The 15817-nt window shown below is 55.6% G+C and overlaps 7 protein-coding genes across 7 annotated transcripts; 3 read left to right on the top strand and 4 right to left on the bottom strand.

The window, feature by feature from the left end:
• Window positions 1–1986: 1986 nt before the first annotated feature.
• On the bottom strand, window positions 1987–3008 carry L226DRAFT_131586 (uncharacterized protein). The gene is made up of 2 exons (XM_067672265.1): window positions 2414–3008; window positions 1987–2336 (listed from the first exon to the last, which is right to left on the bottom strand). Exons 1-2 carry the CDS (start codon window positions 2744–2746, stop codon window positions 2112–2114), a joined length of 558 nt encoding a protein of 185 aa, XP_067541754.1. The 5' UTR covers window positions 2747–3008; the 3' UTR covers window positions 1987–2111.
• Window positions 3009–3271: 263 nt separating this feature from the next.
• On the bottom strand, window positions 3272–4520 carry L226DRAFT_519158 (uncharacterized protein; the record flags this gene model as incomplete). The annotated part of the gene is made up of 4 exons (XM_067678574.1): window positions 3272–3947; window positions 4000–4027; window positions 4086–4383; window positions 4443–4520. 4 exons carry the CDS (start codon window positions 4518–4520, stop codon window positions 3272–3274), a joined length of 1080 nt encoding a protein of 359 aa, XP_067541753.1.
• A 1208-nt stretch (window positions 4521–5728) lies between these two features.
• L226DRAFT_131581 (DUF1793-domain-containing protein) lies at window positions 5729–9112 on the top strand. Its single transcript, XM_067672264.1, has 16 exons — window positions 5729–6160; window positions 6216–6320; window positions 6377–6454; window positions 6510–6741; window positions 6797–6825; window positions 6886–7173; window positions 7230–7457; window positions 7514–7795; window positions 7855–8049; window positions 8112–8186; window positions 8244–8337; window positions 8396–8422; window positions 8473–8500; window positions 8560–8579; window positions 8630–8814; window positions 8875–9112. The coding sequence occupies exons 1-16, from the start codon at window positions 5903–5905 to the stop codon at window positions 8887–8889; spliced, it is 2139 nt and encodes a 712-aa protein (XP_067541752.1). The 5' UTR covers window positions 5729–5902; the 3' UTR covers window positions 8890–9112.
• A 26-nt stretch (window positions 9113–9138) lies between these two features.
• L226DRAFT_499284 (uncharacterized protein) lies at window positions 9139–11627 on the top strand (the record flags this gene model as incomplete). The annotated part of the gene is made up of 10 exons (XM_067677708.1): window positions 9139–9596; window positions 9650–9807; window positions 9864–10130; window positions 10186–10419; window positions 10477–10643; window positions 10699–10823; window positions 10874–11139; window positions 11203–11331; window positions 11389–11452; window positions 11509–11627. Exons 1-10 carry the CDS (start codon window positions 9287–9289, stop codon window positions 11625–11627), a joined length of 1839 nt encoding a protein of 612 aa, XP_067541751.1. The 5' UTR covers window positions 9139–9286.
• A 139-nt stretch (window positions 11628–11766) lies between these two features.
• L226DRAFT_452805 (GTPase inhibitor) lies at window positions 11767–12700 on the bottom strand (the record flags this gene model as incomplete). Its single annotated transcript, XM_067675092.1, has 5 exons — window positions 11767–11891; window positions 11939–12015; window positions 12081–12290; window positions 12350–12436; window positions 12522–12700. 5 exons carry the CDS (start codon window positions 12698–12700, stop codon window positions 11767–11769), a joined length of 678 nt encoding a protein of 225 aa, XP_067541750.1.
• Window positions 12701–12889: 189 nt separating this feature from the next.
• On the top strand, window positions 12890–14871 carry L226DRAFT_477554 (uncharacterized protein). The gene is made up of 9 exons (XM_067676755.1): window positions 12890–13003; window positions 13057–13122; window positions 13185–13578; window positions 13630–13736; window positions 13790–14038; window positions 14088–14143; window positions 14194–14310; window positions 14364–14470; window positions 14533–14871. Exons 1-9 carry the CDS (start codon window positions 12965–12967, stop codon window positions 14670–14672), a joined length of 1275 nt encoding a protein of 424 aa, XP_067541749.1. The 5' UTR covers window positions 12890–12964; the 3' UTR covers window positions 14673–14871.
• Window positions 14672–15761, bottom strand: L226DRAFT_549851 (Orotidine 5'-phosphate decarboxylase). The gene is made up of 3 exons (XM_067682711.1): window positions 15553–15761; window positions 15383–15494; window positions 14672–15330 (listed from the first exon to the last, which is right to left on the bottom strand). Exons 1-3 carry the CDS (start codon window positions 15736–15738, stop codon window positions 14789–14791), a joined length of 840 nt encoding a protein of 279 aa, XP_067541748.1. The 5' UTR covers window positions 15739–15761; the 3' UTR covers window positions 14672–14788.
• Window positions 15762–15817: the final 56 nt, after the last annotated feature.

Genomic DNA, 15817 nt, shown 5'->3' with positions numbered 1-15817 from the left:
CGCACTGGTCGAACTCGCTCGCACTGGTCGAACTCGCTTGCTTGTTTGCATAGAGTAAACGCACTTGCCTGGGCAGGACTTGCTGGCATAGGGGGAATTGGTCTGCATAGGTTGAATTTGCTTGCATGGATTGAACTTGCTTGCATAGGCTGAACTTGCCTGTGGAACTGCCTTGCATAGAACTCCTAGGCTGAAGGGTATCACAACATTGCGGTGATTTGCTGAAGTAACAGTTCATCCCGGTCATCCATTTGTACCTCATCATTTCTAGTGGCACTTCTTCAACTTACCATCATCATCATCATCAAATTTGGCATTTTAGCAATGTTAGTTATACATTTTATTATGTATCTAATAAGCTTGGTGTAATTCCCGTTCAACTTCAAGTTACACAGAGATTCTATTGTATCTTCATTCTTTGTACCTCTTTTGTTTGATTTTTGTTAACCAAGTCCCTTGTACAGTGATTGTATGGTGCGTGCCACTTGCATTAAGCTTCGAGCAACACAGAGGACAAAATGATTTCTTTATATTGCCTTTTTGCAAAAGTCATTGATTGTTGGATTTCCGTGTAACAGCTAGCTGCACGGAAAACACCACTGATTGCTCATGGAGAATAAGGTCCGATTGCAACCAGAGCCATTATATAGGCCAAACAAAGGCTGTATATTACCTGTGGTTTCGGTGTAACGATCGAGCCACATGCTGATTGCAGAAAGGCTACATAACGTGTATAACCACTATATAATTACTGTTACACTCGTGACTTCAGGCGACCTACGATTAATATTTGATCAATATGTGACACGGTGTTGCACAGACCGATGCCCCCGGTGTCAAGTACTCAAGCTCAAGGCTAAGCTGCGGCTGCGGCCCCTAAGGCTCACGCCTCATCGGACTTCAGGCCGCAGGCTCAACTTCCAAGCAGGAAGAGGCCGCACCGTGCACGCTGCATAATACATACATAACGTCGAGACGTCCACGCCAAGGCACCCACTGACAAGGGTGCGTAGCATAATTGGCAGCTTCAGCCTTCGCGAAGCGGGGGACGGGGCGCACGTCCTCGAGTTCCGGATGCGTATACGCCGAGGCCGCGCGGGACGCGCGTTGCCACGGAGTCGACGGTAAGTACGGTGCGGTACGGCATGGTATCCATCCGTGCCGAACTGGAAGTTCGAGCGACTTCACTCGGAGGCAACCGAGGGCGGGATGGGGGATGGTCTCCGGAGGAAGTAGAATGCGGTCGTTGGAGCCTGGAGCCAGGAACCTGGACGCAGGCGAGGGGGGGGGGGGTACCCCGGGCTAACAAACATTGGCTTAATACAGTGCGATGCGCGGGACCCATACTTAGCCAGGTTACGACGTAGCCGCGAGGTTCTGCACTCGCTTCGACGCACGGACGTCAGCGCGAGGGCGGGAGCCTCAAGGCTCGCGTCGGGCCGACGCCTAAGCGCGGTGAAGAGAGATTGCGAGGTTGCGAGGTTGCACAGGCGCGGACGCATCCACGTTGGCGTATACGTGTAATGTACTCGTACGGGTATGCCCCCGTGCACAATGCACATCCCGAACCCTTGCAACGAAAACGAAAACGAAAGCGAAAGCGACCGGGTCGAGAGGCGGCCCGCTGCCAGCTCACAAGAAGCAAGAAGGGGCTCGCCAGCTTCCAGGGTCCAGCACGAGTCCGAGGGTCCGAGAGTCCGAGACGCGTTACAGATGTCAACGTGCACAGCGGGCGGACGCACCTGAGTACCAAGTATGTAGTCGCCGACGCCAGCTCGGCGCGTCCGGGGACAATTGCTGGCGAGCGCCGTTGCAGTCGCGCGATACGCGAGAAGTCGGCCCTATGTACTAGACTTCTTTAGACCCGGACCCGGGGAGTTGACGCGTTGACGAAGCGTCGGGATTCCGCAGTCGGAGTCGGACCGCGCGTGGGCCAGGGGTGCTGTGCACATGCATGACTTGGAAGTTTGGGATTACGGACCGGGGTGAGGCAGCTCGTGTGAGATGCATGCATGCGCGGGGGTACGGAAAAGTGGCGTCGGTGTACCGTGGACGACGGGGGTGGTCCCTGGCTAGTACTTTCCTAGACCATGTCATCCCGAGGGTCCTGGTTACGGGGCTGATGTCGAAGAGTCTCGGGGGATCAGGCATGGAGAAGGACGCATATGGGTGGCGGGCTGGAAGAGGCCTGATGGGCAACAGGGCGAGTGGCGAGTGGCGTCGGGCGTCGGCCGATGCAGACTGAATGGAGTGGCAGAGTCAATCAGACCCTCACGAGACGCTCGGTGGAACAAGGGGTCGTCGTGTTTGTTTGGAGGGATGACGATTTCCACGAACTGCTGAACAAGCTTGTCAGAACGGCTTCTGAGCGTCGGGCAGGGGAAACAGCACGATGACAATCAGGCTGACTCACTCTAAGGAACAACATAATCCCAGTCAGATAACCACCCGCTGACGGCGCAGGGGAATACCGAGGGATGCTTGAAGTGCACATGGGTCTATTCCACCGAACCATATGACGTCCGGGGTTGCGCGAAGGTGATGCCGATGGTCTGTCGAAGAGACTTGCGCCATTTTGCGTAAAGTCAGAGATACCTGACAGGAACGAGTGTTGTGCCGGGAAACGGGGGTAGCCAGCCGTCGTAGGAATGTCGGCGACTAGATCGACAAGTGGACAGCTTGAAGACATACGAAGCTGAGGAGCTACACACGACCTCGTGGTCATCGGATTGCTAGAGAGGTACATGTCAGACTCGTCATGAAGAAGGCGCGTCGTAACACACGGCACATGAGAAAGGGCCCGGGCATACACAGAGCGGTCCTTCGCATACCTATACAGATGTGACCGTGATACAGTATCAGCACGTTTCAGGGGATGCTATGGGATGCAGAGGAGTGGTGAGTGAACCATGACGGAATATTAGGATGGAGGTGCAATGTAAGCCATGAACGTGTGAACACTCTCGGTCATGGCGCATGTGAGGGGGTGACTACAGATGTTCAAGAAGGTAGGTCAGCAGATGCATACACGACACAAAGCCAGGGGATGGATAGAATAGATACAACGAGGAGATATACGATTCCACAAAGCATTACGACGATAGAGCGCAACATAGTATGAATACAACTGTGGGTGAGCATCCAAATACGGATAAGTTAGACCTTATGAATACACGTGCGGTAAAGTCCCAAGGAGAAAGTCGTACCGGTATGTACTACACAACACGGCGTGCGTCCGTGGTGCACGCCACGATTGGCCACTCGAGTCCATTCATAGTCCCATTCGTTCCGCCAGCGTCCGATCTGCGCCGTTTCCGAAGGCATCGTTACTGTTATTGGTATTGCCGCCAGTGCTGTTGCCGTTTGTCCGTCTTCCACCACCCCTGCGGCCCCCTCCCCCGCCTCCACCTCCCCCACCACCTCCATTGCGACGAGACGATCGGTCATGGTCGCGTTCACGATCCCGTTCGCGCTCTCTATCGCGATTCCTGACACGGTCTCTGTCACCTCGGTCGCGGCCACGATCCCTGTCCCGGTCACGTTCTCTATCTCGGTGAGGCGGTCGGTCACGCTCACGCAAAGGCGAACGCGGCCTAGAACGGCTGTCATCGTCGACATCCATTCCACCAGTGTCGATATTGGGCTTTCTTTCCTGCGACACACGGGAATCCCGCGAGACACCACGGGGCTGCGTCGAATTGGCTGCGGAGAGGTGAGGCTTCGGTGGGATCGGGAGGGATACAGTCGACGCAACGGGAGAGACCTGCGGCTCAGACAGGCGCGGCTTTTTGTGCGCACGAGGTCCCGTGGGGGGAAGTTTGCCACTACCATTAGCGAGGTGTGAGGGAGGCTGGTGCGATCGAGGCGCTGGGGAAGGTTGGTGCGAAGGATGGGTTTGGCGCCCGTGTGCTTGGAGGAGCGCGTCTCGCGACTCCTTCAGCTCAGCACTACGGACTCAAGTCAGGGGTAGCAAACGATGGAGCGAGACGAGGTACGCACGATAGTGAAGCGATGACTTGATGAGATTCTACACCCCATAGACAGTCAATTGGACTGATTGTGGGTATGAACGCGTTCCGACGCACCTGTAAGCGCCCCCTGCAGCTTCTGGACAACTCGTCTAAGAGCCCGGGAATCCTCCTTCAAACGGCCTGTCTCTCCTGCCTTAAGCAGCTCATATAGCTCGTCATTCTCCTCTTGGAGGATCTTTCCCCTTTGAATAAGGGCGGTGGTAACCGAGGATGACCCGGTTGTGGCGGAGGAACTGTGTTGATTCAGGTGGGGCAGTAGCAACGACATCAATGCTGGAGGTATAGTGGTAGGTTCTGTGGCTGATGGTGGTGGTTGGCTCGCGAGGTACTGCCGCAGATGCGTGACTTCATCCTGGGACGCGTCGAGCGGTGAGATGGATACGGTATCAGCAGGGGCACGACAATACGCACGGTGAGCTCAGCGACCTGCGCGTCACGCTGGCGCAGGAGAGTTTCAAGCTCCAGCTCTCGTGATGTCGGGAGGTCCATGACGAGGAGGAGGGAAGGGAGGGCGCGTCGCACGCCTGGGAATGTGGCCGACGAAGGTAGAGGTCCGCGAGAACAGCGAATCGACTCCGCCTGGAACCGCCCCCCGACTATCTCCCACGTGGCGCTCGCGTGAGCCACCATTAATAGCAGCCCAGCCGCCGCCGGTAACCGGTGACTATCCTCGTCCTCAACGACTCCGATCTGGGTGCGGCCTTGCGATTGCAATCTACTGCTCTCCGGCCTCACACTTTTGAAGTCAGTCATGGCCGTGGAAGGGGGTGAATGACTATCTTGCTCAACTAGTAGCCCGCACAATGATGCGCACATTATAGCCGCAGCCAGGTCTTGTTGCTCACTTCTCCAAGTGTAGTATCAACAAGACCGTCTCCTGGCAGCACAGAATTCCAAATGACAAGCTCAGCTACTCGAGTCTTGGGAAGGTCGCTCAGGAAATTGTGTCCGTCCGAACATATACATATGCCCGGACTCCGTGCCGCGAACACTGCCACTGTGTCGGTGGCGCTAGCGATCGGTTGCAACCCTCCAGTCTTCCTTCAACGTTATTCTCTGCGATCACTGATTGATGCATCCTCCCGCAACTGACCAGACCCTCTCTCAATATATGGTGTACAGCAACTGCCACGAGGTCAATGTGTCCAGAGTCACTCTGGTCCGTCGAGAAGACCGGGCACAACGAGGACGTATGTGTATACACAGCACCTTCCGTCGCCGATATCATAGCGATAGAGCCGAGTCCGGCAAGGTACGCCTAACGTAGCCTAACGGTCTAAGTACATCCAGGTCATTGCTCCACTCCTTCTCAGACGCGGGGAGCAGACTAAACAGCCAAGGTGAATACGAATATGCATAGTAGCAAAACAGGGACCAGGTACTTACGCCAAGCGTACACACTATTGCACCACGGTCACGACAGCTACCCACATCGCCTCTGCGCAGCGACGGCGACCGTCGTCGTCGGACTGACTCTCATCATACAATACGCAGCTCAAATCTAAATCACCTCGCGGCGCCATGTCGCCGGGGTCCCATGGCCTCGGTCAACCTCCAAGACCGCACCACAGACGAGGGGAATACATCAGTCGCACAAGGCAGTAAAAAGGATGGCTAATCACGGTCTGATATGACGATGCAGAACCACCGCGGTGCCTCTTCTACGGCATGCACCTCGTGTCACATTACCGTTCACCTGACTGACGCTCGGCGTGGTACCCTTTCTCGCTGCGGCCCCGTCGCGCGCTCCCTTCGCTTGCACGAGGACGTTTCACAGCGAGCCGTGTTCGATTCTGATCCAGTGCTTCCCGACACAGCACCAGGCTGTTCTTCGAGACCTCGACGTCTGGGACGGAGCGTATATAAAACACATGGAGACTCTGCTCAAGGCCGCGTCCTACTCCTCTGCCGCGCTGAAGACCACGACCCGCATGTACGCGCCAGCCCTCCTCGCAACTTGGTGTTCCTTGTTGCTCGCTCCCGTTCTGGGGGCGGTGACATGGACAGCTACCCCCTTTAACCCCGCTTCTGTACCACTTGCGGTCCGTACCCCATATGTCTCGGCTTGGCTACCCCAAGGGTCAGGAACTGCTCTTAACGCCGCATGGCCCACCTTGTGGACTGGAAGTGTGAGTAATTGGTTCACGGATCGAGTCGTCAAAACTCATTCATGTATTGGTCCAGATTTTGGGTTGGGCTGGTTATGTGAAGGTTGATGGTACCGCATACAACTGGCTTGGTGCCCCTACCGTGTCTGGGGCCAGCAAGGCGACCCAGAAGAGCCTCACGGTGAGTACCTTGTCTCGGTGACATGACGTATTCGAAGCTCTAATCACCTGCTACAGATCACGTCTACGCAGAGTGTCTTCGTGATGACTGCCGGTCCGATTGATCTCACGATTACCTTCCTCAGTCCCGTGGAGGTAAGGCACCGAGTCCCTGTGAACTCATGACCCGGCTCAATTCAGGATGTTCTAGACCTCGGACCTTGTTAACCAGTCTCTCCCCTTTTCCTACTACTCCGTCTCCGCGGCGGCCAACGACGGCAAGTCCCACAGCGTGCAGATTTACACCGATATCAGCGCGGAGTGGGTTTCTGGCGATAACAGCCTAACGGCTAACTGGTCCACTACCACCGGCAACATACTCACTCACCAGGTCCAGCTCGTTTCCCAAGGCTCCTACAGCGAGATCAACGACCACATCCAGCGTGAGTCCCAAGCGTCATGCTGTGCAATCTTCGTTCAGTACTTACATTACCTCAGAGGGTTCCGCTTACCACGCCACACTTAACGTACGTCCATGTGCACGAGGTCAAAGACGAATCTGCTGACGCTGTCATCCCTCAATTCAGACTCAGGGTGCAACCTGGCAGACCGGCCAGGACACCGTCGTCCGTGCCCAGTTTATCAACAATGGCAAGCTCGCGAACACTGCGGATACCAGCTTCCGTGCTGTCTCCGACCGCTGGCCCGTCTTTGCCCTCGCTCACGACCTCGGCACTGTCACCTCGGCCACTGCACCTGCTGTCTTCGTCATTGGTCATGTCCGGGATCCCGCTATCCAGTACATCACCGCCAACAACGGCCGTCAGGACCGCAGCTACCTCTTCTGGACCAGGTTCTCCAGCATTGCTAGCGCAGTGAGTTCCTGCACGCCCCTTCCTTTTCCGAACATGTGCTAACATGTTATGTTTAGCTTTCGACATTCATTAACGACTACAGCAATGCCTTGTCTCGTGCGAACGCCTTCGATGCGAAGGTTAAGGCCGACGCGTCCAAGATCTCGTCTGACTACGCAGACATCGTTGCGCTCTCGATCCGCCAGACCCTTGGTGCTTGCGAGATCACCATCTCGAAGACCAGCAGTGGTACCTTCAACACGTCCGACGTTACGACCTTCATGAAGGAGATCTCCAGCGACGGTGTAAGCTCAATTCACCAGACACTCACAAATTACCGGACTTACTCGGTCGTCCACAGAACACCAACACCGTTGATGTCATCTTCCCCGCCTGGCCTCTGTTCCTTTACACCAACCCTGTCCTCGGCAAGCAGTTGCTCCTGCCCCTCTTCGAGTATCAGGCGACAGGCCAGTACCCGAACAAGTGGGCCGTCCACGACATCGGCGCTCATTACCCCCAGGCGATCGGCCACAATGACGGCAAGGACGAGGCCATGCAGGTCGAGGAGAGCGGCAACATGCTCATCATGACGCTTAGCTATGTGCAGAAGACCGGCGACACCGCGCTTCTCCAGCAATACGTGAGTGTGTTTGCCATAAATACCAAGCGCAAGGGCTGATTGAATGCCACGATCAACAGTTCAGCCTTCTCGACCAATGGGCGCAGTTTTTGATCGAGGACTCGCTCATCCCCGCGGAGCAGCTCAGCACGGACGACTTTGCGGGAACTCTTGCGAACCAGACCAACCTCGCTATCAAGGGCATCGTCGGTATCAAGGCCATGGCCGAGATCGCGTCCCTTGTTGGTGATACTACTCGGGCCAACAACTACAGTGTGCGTAGCCCCATTCCTAGCCAGCGGGTTCTTGTTCTTGTCTGACACGGAGGATCTCTCAGTCTATCGCTGCTTCGTACCAGACTCAGTGGCAGAACTTTGCATTGGCCTCGGACAAGACTCACTTGACCCTTGCGGTGAGTTATGATCGCTTCCCTGAAGTGTCGCATGACAGCTCATGTTTGTTATCGCAGTACGGCAACAGCTCGTCGTGGGGTCTCTCGTACAACCTCTACGCGGACAAGCTCCTCAAGACCAACGTATTCCCTCAGTCGATCTTCGATCTCCGTGAGTAAACTCGCCTCCGTAGATGTCGGCACTTCATTGATGGCTGATCGTACAACAGAGACTAGCTGGTACAGCAGCCACGCTAGTACGTGAATGCCTCCTTCCACTCCATGCATCCTGTCTAACCTTCCGCAGATGCATATGGGGTTCCTCTCGACACCCGGTGAGTAACCCTCCGGTGATATATTCACAATGAACCGTGCTAACCCACTCCCGCCGCAGCCACACGTACACGAAGTCCGGTACGCTCGCAGCTGCACAAGCTCTAGCGAATGCTGACTCTCGCTTGCAGACTGGGAGATTTGGACCGCCGCACTTGTGACGTCGACGTCTGTCCGTGACCTGCTCATTAGCTCCGTGCGAAAGTACGCCGCAGACGGCAAGAGCTCGCAGCCGCTCGGTGACTGGTACGAGACCACCGACGGCTCCGTCGAGGGCTTCCGCGCCCGTCCCGTTGTTGGCGGCCACCTCGCTTTGGTGAGTTGCAGCTGTCCTCTTCCCTTCCGCGCGTACCAGTGCTGACGGCGTTGTGTGTAGCTTGCTCTGCAATAGGATGAGACTACCTCTGGGGAGAAAGCAAACGATCCGATGGCGACGGGTACGGTGGGTGGGACTAGCGATGATGCTAGCCCGCCTCCATGCGGCGCGGATATACTCGCCACAATTGTCGGCATTGTGGGCGCGATTGCACTCCTCCGGATGGTATGACGAAAGTTATGAACAAACTCTGTAACATATCTCCAAAATGCATCCGAACAATCTATATCGTCATTTACCTGTGCGTGTGCCGGTACCGGTAATGTCGGAGCAGCTTCCTCGAGACGCGGTCACATGACCTCCGATGGGGAGGCCAGGATCGCGTCTGTGACGCAGGGGAGGCCATGTTGAGCAGGTCCGCGGTCCCGGGGGCTCGGATGCATGTCGTGCAGGGACAGCCAGCGCGTTTGCCATGTTCGTTCGCCACGTCTCTCCGCTGCCCCTCCTTGCACCCCGCCCGCCGCTCAGAAGCCTTGCCCTCCACATGGTCAAACGCGCGCGCAGCGTCTCTTCTACGAGGAGCATGAACGACGCGATGAAGAAGACGCGTCGAGATGTCAAGTTTTTACCCAACAAGATCGCTACTGCTGAGAACGCGGCGAGTGCGGATGCACACCCACCGTTGATGCAGCTCCTCGACGCCGTGCGGGACAATGCAATGAGCCAAGACGTCGCTAAAGGAAAATGTGTCGTGTACTGGATGAGGATGGAGGACCTTAGAAGTGAGCGCTGGAACTTGTTGCCTCCTGGGACAGGACGACTCACTCCTGGGCAGTCCACGACAACAGAGCCATTGCGCAAGCATCCGCCCAGGCACAGCATGACGGCGTCCATTTGATCGTGCTGCATGTCTTGAGTCCTCAGGACTACATCGCGCATGATCGAAGTGCCCGCCGCATCGATTTCACATTGCGAAACCTGCATGTCATTCGCGTGAGTGTTACTGCATTGCGTGACCCAGAACGGGCAGGCACACATTGCACCAACAGACCGAACTCGCGAAGTTGAACATTCCCCTGTACACGGTCACGCATAAGCCACGAACGAAGATACCGGCCTTCGTGGTAGACCTGCTCGAGAAATGGAAGGCATCCCATCTCTTCGTCAACATCGAGTACGAGGTGGATGAGCTTCGTCGAGACCTCGCAGTATGCAAGCTCGCGAACGAGCGGGGCAAGATAGCCTGCAACTTTGTGCACGACAAGTGTATCGTGGCTCCCGGAGACGTGAGGACAAAGGAAGGACGAGGTTATACCGTGCGTCCTATGGGCCTATAGTTATTGAGATACTCATGGTGGGAGGGATACTTAGGTATACTCACCTTTCCTTCGATCTTGGGCACCATTGCTCGAGAAGACTGCATCCAATCACCTTCAAGAGGCCGAGTCGCCAACAGCGAACGCATCGTCCATCCGCTCCGATCCAGTACTTGGACCACTTTTCGATGTCGAGGTTCCCGACAATGTGGAAGGGTTTGCGCTGGATCCTGAGGAACGTAAGAGGATCTCAACGTGCTGGCACGCGGGAGAGGACGCTGCCCATGAGGTTTGCACTAAGCGATGTCTGTTATAGTGATGAGCTACACTGACATGACTGTCCTAGATGCTGCGGCGATTCCTCTACACAGCTGCTCAATCGTCCCGCCTCGGAGCCGTGGACCCTCTCGATGATGCCAACAAAGACGTCAAGGACCCTGGCAAGCAGAGTCGCCTCGGGAAGTATAAGGACCAGCGAGATCGCATCGATTCTGACACGACGAGTCGCTTGAGGTGAGTGATGAGCATCCGCTTTTCAGTGCACTTTGTGACATACCTCCGCGTCCAGCCCTTATCTAGCTGCTGGAGTGATATCCGCTCGTACTTGCGTTAGGGAAGCACTCAAAGCGACTGGTAAGAAGAAAGTCGACACCAGTCGCGACACCGGAGTTGGCCGATGGATCCAGGAGATCGGTGGGTCCGGTTTGTCTGTTCGAGTTGTGCCACGCTAAGAGATCGTGCAGCCTGGCGTGACTTCTACACGCACATCGTCGCCCTCTTCCCGCGAGTGTCGATGGGACGGCCGTTCCAAGAGAAGTACGCGGACGTGCGCTGGGAAACGTCGGAGGAGCACTTGCAAGCCTGGAAGGATGGCCGCACTGGGGTGCCTATTGTCGACGCTGCGATGCGCCAGGCGAAGGAGATGGGATGGATGCATAACCGCGGCCGCATGACAGCGGCGATGTACCTAGTAAAGGACTTGATGATAGATTGGCGGCTGGGCGAGAAGGTATGCATTCCTACCAACCACATTTTAACTGAGCGCACATTCGCTGATATTTGCCTCCCACAGTACTTCATGGAGACACTGATTGACGGCGACTTGGCTTCGAACAACGGCGGCTGGCAGTGGAGCGCAAGTACCGGCGTCGACCCTGCGCCATACTTCAGGATCTTCAACCCCTACACGCAAAGCCAGAAGGTGAGTCAAAGGCGCCGGATTCGCCCAACATACCTTGCTGAACAAATGGGCCCTTAGACCGATCCCGGAGGAGAGTATATCCGCACATTCGTACATGAACTAGCCAAAGTCAGAGGCCCAGGTGAATATCTCAGCCGACTTGAAAGGGCATGCGTACTTACCAACCGTTGTTTGTAGAGATCCACAATCCGCCTCCGGCTCTGGCGGATAAACTGGGGTACCCTCGTCCGCTAGTTGACCATAAGGAGGCGAGAGAGCGGGCCATCCGTCGCTACAAGAATATAGGCAGTAAATGAGTAGCGGCCTAACCAAGCACGCGTCTCGCATTTGGATCCTTGGTTCATGCGTAGATTATGGCATATATTGGATGAATTGCGACGACAGCAGAGGAAAGCATGGAAGAGGCCTCTCAAGAACCAAGAAGAGGCGTGGGTATCATTCATCTAAGTCGAAATCTGAGTCGTCGCCCTGCGATTGCTTCCCGCGTATGTGCTGCCGTACTGCAGGCTTTGACCCGTATACTACGCTTGGTCCGAAGGACTCGTCCTTCTGGATGACACCTGGCGTGCGGTGAGTACAACACAGAGACCGGCGGAGATGGTCTTACCGCTGTTGAGCAGCTTCCACTCCAGGGTGGCTGTCTCGAACTGGTCCGAGTTGCCCAGGTCCTCGAACCCAACTATCCTGGAGGAGCGCGAAGGTCCTTGGTCGTGCACAGTATATCCAGGTAAGCGCAAGACGAGACATACCTGTCTTTCGACGTGCCGTTCACGAACGTCATAACACAAGGCAGGACCTGGATCCCAAGTCGCTCGACCAGCCACGGGACGTTCTCCACGAAGACGCGGATGAAAAGCGTGTTGAAGTACTTTGGCGCGAGTCGCTGAAGGTGCTTGTCCATGATCTCGCACCGCTTGAACTTGTGGTGGAAGAAGTGGATCACGCAGCGTGGCTCTTTCCTGCTCAGGCCGTCAGCCGTATGCAACAGCAGTGGCATGGATTGGTAGGATGTACGCACGCACTCAGCCGGATGACCTCCTTCTCGTCCGTCACTTCTCTGTACTGTCCGTGTCCGTCCCTCTTCTGCTGCTGCAGGTGCTCCATCCTGCACGCGCACGAAACGCGTGAAAGAGGACAAGGGTGAGTGAGTGAGGAACCGCGGCCGACGCGACGCAGAGGGGGCACCTTACTCTGCCTTCAGCCTGTCCATCCCGCGCTCCCGGAACAGCGCGCTCGAGTCGTTCTCGATCTCAGCCTCAAGCTCGGCGAAGATCTCCTCATCGTCGACGTCTGCTGGAGTCGCGGAGCTTGTGGTCGGCTCGTTGAAGCGCGACACGAGGGAGGCGATCTTAGCGTCTTGTGCAGACATAGTCGTGAGGTTCGGGTACTTGTGTAGATATTCTGGCAACGGGAAGGGGACAAGAGCTAGCAGGCGAGGGAGAGAGCTGGATGATCTTTATGCACGCGATCCGCCTGTACACGCGTATATGGTATGTAGCTCCCACGATCAATACCGCAGTGATGTCAGATGCAGTCCTCTGCGGCAAGTTTCAGCCACCATAAGTACCATTGGTACTACTTGCGAGATCTTCAACTTCTACACCTTCATGAACACGTCTCATCCTTGCAAACTATGAAGCTCATTGGCAAACGCATAGAGAAGGACAAGTCGGTTCGTTTGCAATCTTTTCGCCGCACCAAGCTGCCAAACTGAGCTACCCACAGGGTCATGTTACGGTCTGTCCGGAGGACGATGAGGACATGTGGCATTTGTATAACTTGATCCAGGAGGTGTGTTATGCTTCTGTATGAACATCAAACGTACCACACGATGCGACTCAGTATATCTCCAGGGAGATCGCGTCCGTGCCACAGGTATCCGGCGCATCCAGAATGTCTCAACAACCGGGTCAGTAGTTTCCAGCCGGATTCGCCTGCCCCTCACGCTTGCCGTCAATCGCGTTACCTGGTCACCTTCAGCTGCTCCTGGCGCAGAGTCCGGAGCCGCCAACGGTGCGACCGGAGCTGTTCCTGCTGCGACAGCAACGGTAGATGTCTCGGGACGGGTTGCGGAAGAGAACCCGTATGTGAAGCTGGGTGCGTTCCATACGCTCAGCATCGAGGCAAACAAGAACGTGCGGATAGAAAAGGACGTGGGCGGATGGGACAGCGTTGCACTCGGACGTGTGGAGGAGAGCTGTGTGCCGGGACGAGGGGCGGAAGTTGCTGCCATCGTATGCGGAGAAGGTGCGTCTTATGGACTACCCAGCAACGGTACGCACTACTGATCGTGCATAGGCACGGCTATATTCTGTCTGCTATCGGAGCACATGACTGTCGTCCTCCAGCGGCTGGAGGTCCCTATACCCCGCAAGCTCTCCAATCAGTCTTCAGCTCACGAGAAGGTATGTGGCTGATTTCGTACCCTATGACTCCAGCACCGACACTCTTATGCTAGGGGCTCGCTCGCTTTTATCAAAGCTTATATACCTCCTTCCTCCGGCACGTCCCATACTCCTCGCCATCCTTACGGGCGATCGTGATCGCCTCCCCTGGATGGGTACGGGATGCCGTCTTCGATTTCATCATGGCAGAAGCGAGTCGCACGTCCAACAAGGCTCTCTTGACTGCAAGGACTAAGTTCATCAAGGTGCATGTGAACAGTCCGCATGTGCACAGTCTGGTCGAAGCCTTGAAGAGCCCTGAGGTGAGTATTTGAGATTGTATGCGAGTAGCGTACTAAGGGAGGGGTGCAGATCGCGAGTCAGATGAAGGAAACCAAGTTCGCGCGAGAAGGGATCATGCTCGACAAGTAAGGTATCCTTCCAGCTCAGGACTGCTGTTCGTCTCATGTTTCGGCAGATTCTTCAAGATGCTCGCTTCTGACGAAATGCGGGCTTGGTATGGTCCTGACCATGTCGCGCTCGCCGCGGACCGGGGAGCTATCGGGACTCTCCTGATCTCGGACGAGCTCTTCAGGTGGGCCAGTCACATGCGCGTGGATAGGGCCACACTGACAATGTTGCATGCAGGGCGAGTGATCCCGCTCTTCGCAAAAAGTTCGTGGGCATCGTTGAGGATGTCCAACATAAGGGAGGCGAGGTGCTCATATTCTCCAGCATGCATGAGTCTGGTCAACGTACGTGAATGCCTAGTTCCTGCTGCCGTTGCAATGCACTTACCTTGTGATTATCGTGACAGAGTTGAACCAGTTGACTGGAATTGCGGCGATATTGACTTTCCCGCTGGATGTTGAGGTCGTAGAGGCCGAAGAACGGGAAGCGAGAGAAGAGGAGGAGCGACGGAAAGCAGAAGAAGAAGAGGCCGGTAACGCGTCATGATCTAAACATATACATTGCGATACGACGTACAACAACTTGTAGCGGTAGATTATTTTTACATATCATCTGTAGTACTTCATACCCAGTATGCTCTCCCCTGGATGTCAATGCAGGCATCAGTTCGAGATACCGACTCTCTCCTGGTACGCTTTCCATCCTTCCGCACGATATCTCTCCGCCTGCTCTCGGACCGCGTCAGGGTTCGCAGCGTTGTCTTTACCGTACACTCCTCGGCCAACAATGATGACGTCGCAGCCAGACTCTAGCACAACCTCCCGCGGTGTCCTGTACTGCTGGCCCATCGCGTCACCCTTGGCGTCGAGTCCGACACCTGGGGTTAGGATGAGGAAGTCCTCGTCTGGGGACGATTCGCCCTCCCGTAGGCCAACACCGTCCATACGTTGCTGAGCGATGAAGCCGATCACAAAGTCGCGGTTGGCACGGGCCATGCGGACGGCTTCCTCCGTATAGGAGCCTGTCGCGAGACTGCCTTTGGTGCTCATCTCTGCGAGAAGGAGGAGACCTCGTCCAAGCGGGAGGCCGACGGATGAGAGACCGGAGATGATAGATGGACCCGGGACCGGATGTGCGTTCGTGATGTGAGACCAGCTCGCGATCTTGTACACGCCGCTCGAGTACTGCAGCGCGACGGTGTTTCCTACCATTTTTTGTCAGCATTCAGACTATCTACAAATGCTAGCATCACATACCGATGTCTGCGAACTTCCTGTCCTCGAAGATTTGGAAGTCGTGTTTCGTGCTGAGTTCTTGCAAGCGTTCGATAACGGACCAGTCAAAGTCCTCAATCACATCCACATGGGTCTGGAAATCTTCTGAGTACATATGTTCGGTACAGTATGTTTTCTATCCGTTAACCTACCTTGACGAGGCAGATGTACGGTCCAACGATGTCGATGATCCTGAGGAAGTCCGCTTGTTTTGTTACATCGACGCTAACGCAGAGGTTTGTGCGCTTGCGCTCGATCGTCTCCAGCAAGGCCTTCGCAGCTGGGTTTGTATGTGTCACTGCCCTCTGTGCGTATGTTCGCTTTGCTACGGAGGCCATGCTGGAAGGTGATGGTGGGTTCCTCCTGGCTGTTCAACCTGACAAAAGGCGATCGGTGCAGTGAGTTTGGAGATAAGAT

This window comes from Lentinus tigrinus (genome assembly GCF_003813185.1).
Source record: "Lentinus tigrinus ALCF2SS1-7 unplaced genomic scaffold L226scaffold_2, whole genome shotgun sequence".
NCBI classification, from domain to species: Eukaryota; Fungi; Basidiomycota; class Agaricomycetes; order Polyporales; family Polyporaceae; genus Lentinus; species Lentinus tigrinus.
This window is presented reverse-complemented; position numbering and strand designations above follow the sequence as displayed.

Coding starts and splice junctions, on each gene's coding strand:
- L226DRAFT_131586 (XM_067672265.1), bottom strand. CDS start 2,746: ATGTACCTCTCTAGCAATCCGATGACCACGAGGTCGTGTGTAGCTCCT. Junction 2,337..2,413: donor GGATTATGTTGTTCCTTAGA/GTGAGTCAGCCT, acceptor CTTGTTCAGCAG/TTCGTGGAAATCGTCATCCC.
- L226DRAFT_131581 (XM_067672264.1), top strand. CDS start 5,903: ATGGAGACTCTGCTCAAGGCCGCGTCCTACTCCTCTGCCGCGCTGAAG. Junction 6,742..6,796: donor GATCAACGACCACATCCAGC/GTGAGTCCCAAG, acceptor ACATTACCTCAG/AGGGTTCCGCTTACCACGCC. Junction 7,458..7,513: donor AGGAGATCTCCAGCGACGGT/GTAAGCTCAATT, acceptor GGTCGTCCACAG/AACACCAACACCGTTGATGT.
- L226DRAFT_477554 (XM_067676755.1), top strand. CDS start 12,965: ATGAAGCTCATTGGCAAACGCATAGAGAAGGACAAGTCG. Junction 13,123..13,184: donor TGTATAACTTGATCCAGGAG/GTGTGTTATGCT, acceptor GTATATCTCCAG/GGAGATCGCGTCCGTGCCAC. Junction 13,579..13,629: donor TGCCATCGTATGCGGAGAAG/GTGCGTCTTATG, acceptor GATCGTGCATAG/GCACGGCTATATTCTGTCTG.
- L226DRAFT_549851 (XM_067682711.1), bottom strand. CDS start 15,738: ATGGCCTCCGTAGCAAAGCGAACATACGCACAGAGGGCAGTGACACAT. Junction 15,495..15,552: donor CGTACATCTGCCTCGTCAAG/GTAGGTTAACGG, acceptor GAAGATTTCCAG/ACCCATGTGGATGTGATTGA. Junction 15,331..15,382: donor CAGGAAGTTCGCAGACATCG/GTATGTGATGCT, acceptor AAAAAATGGTAG/GAAACACCGTCGCGCTGCAG.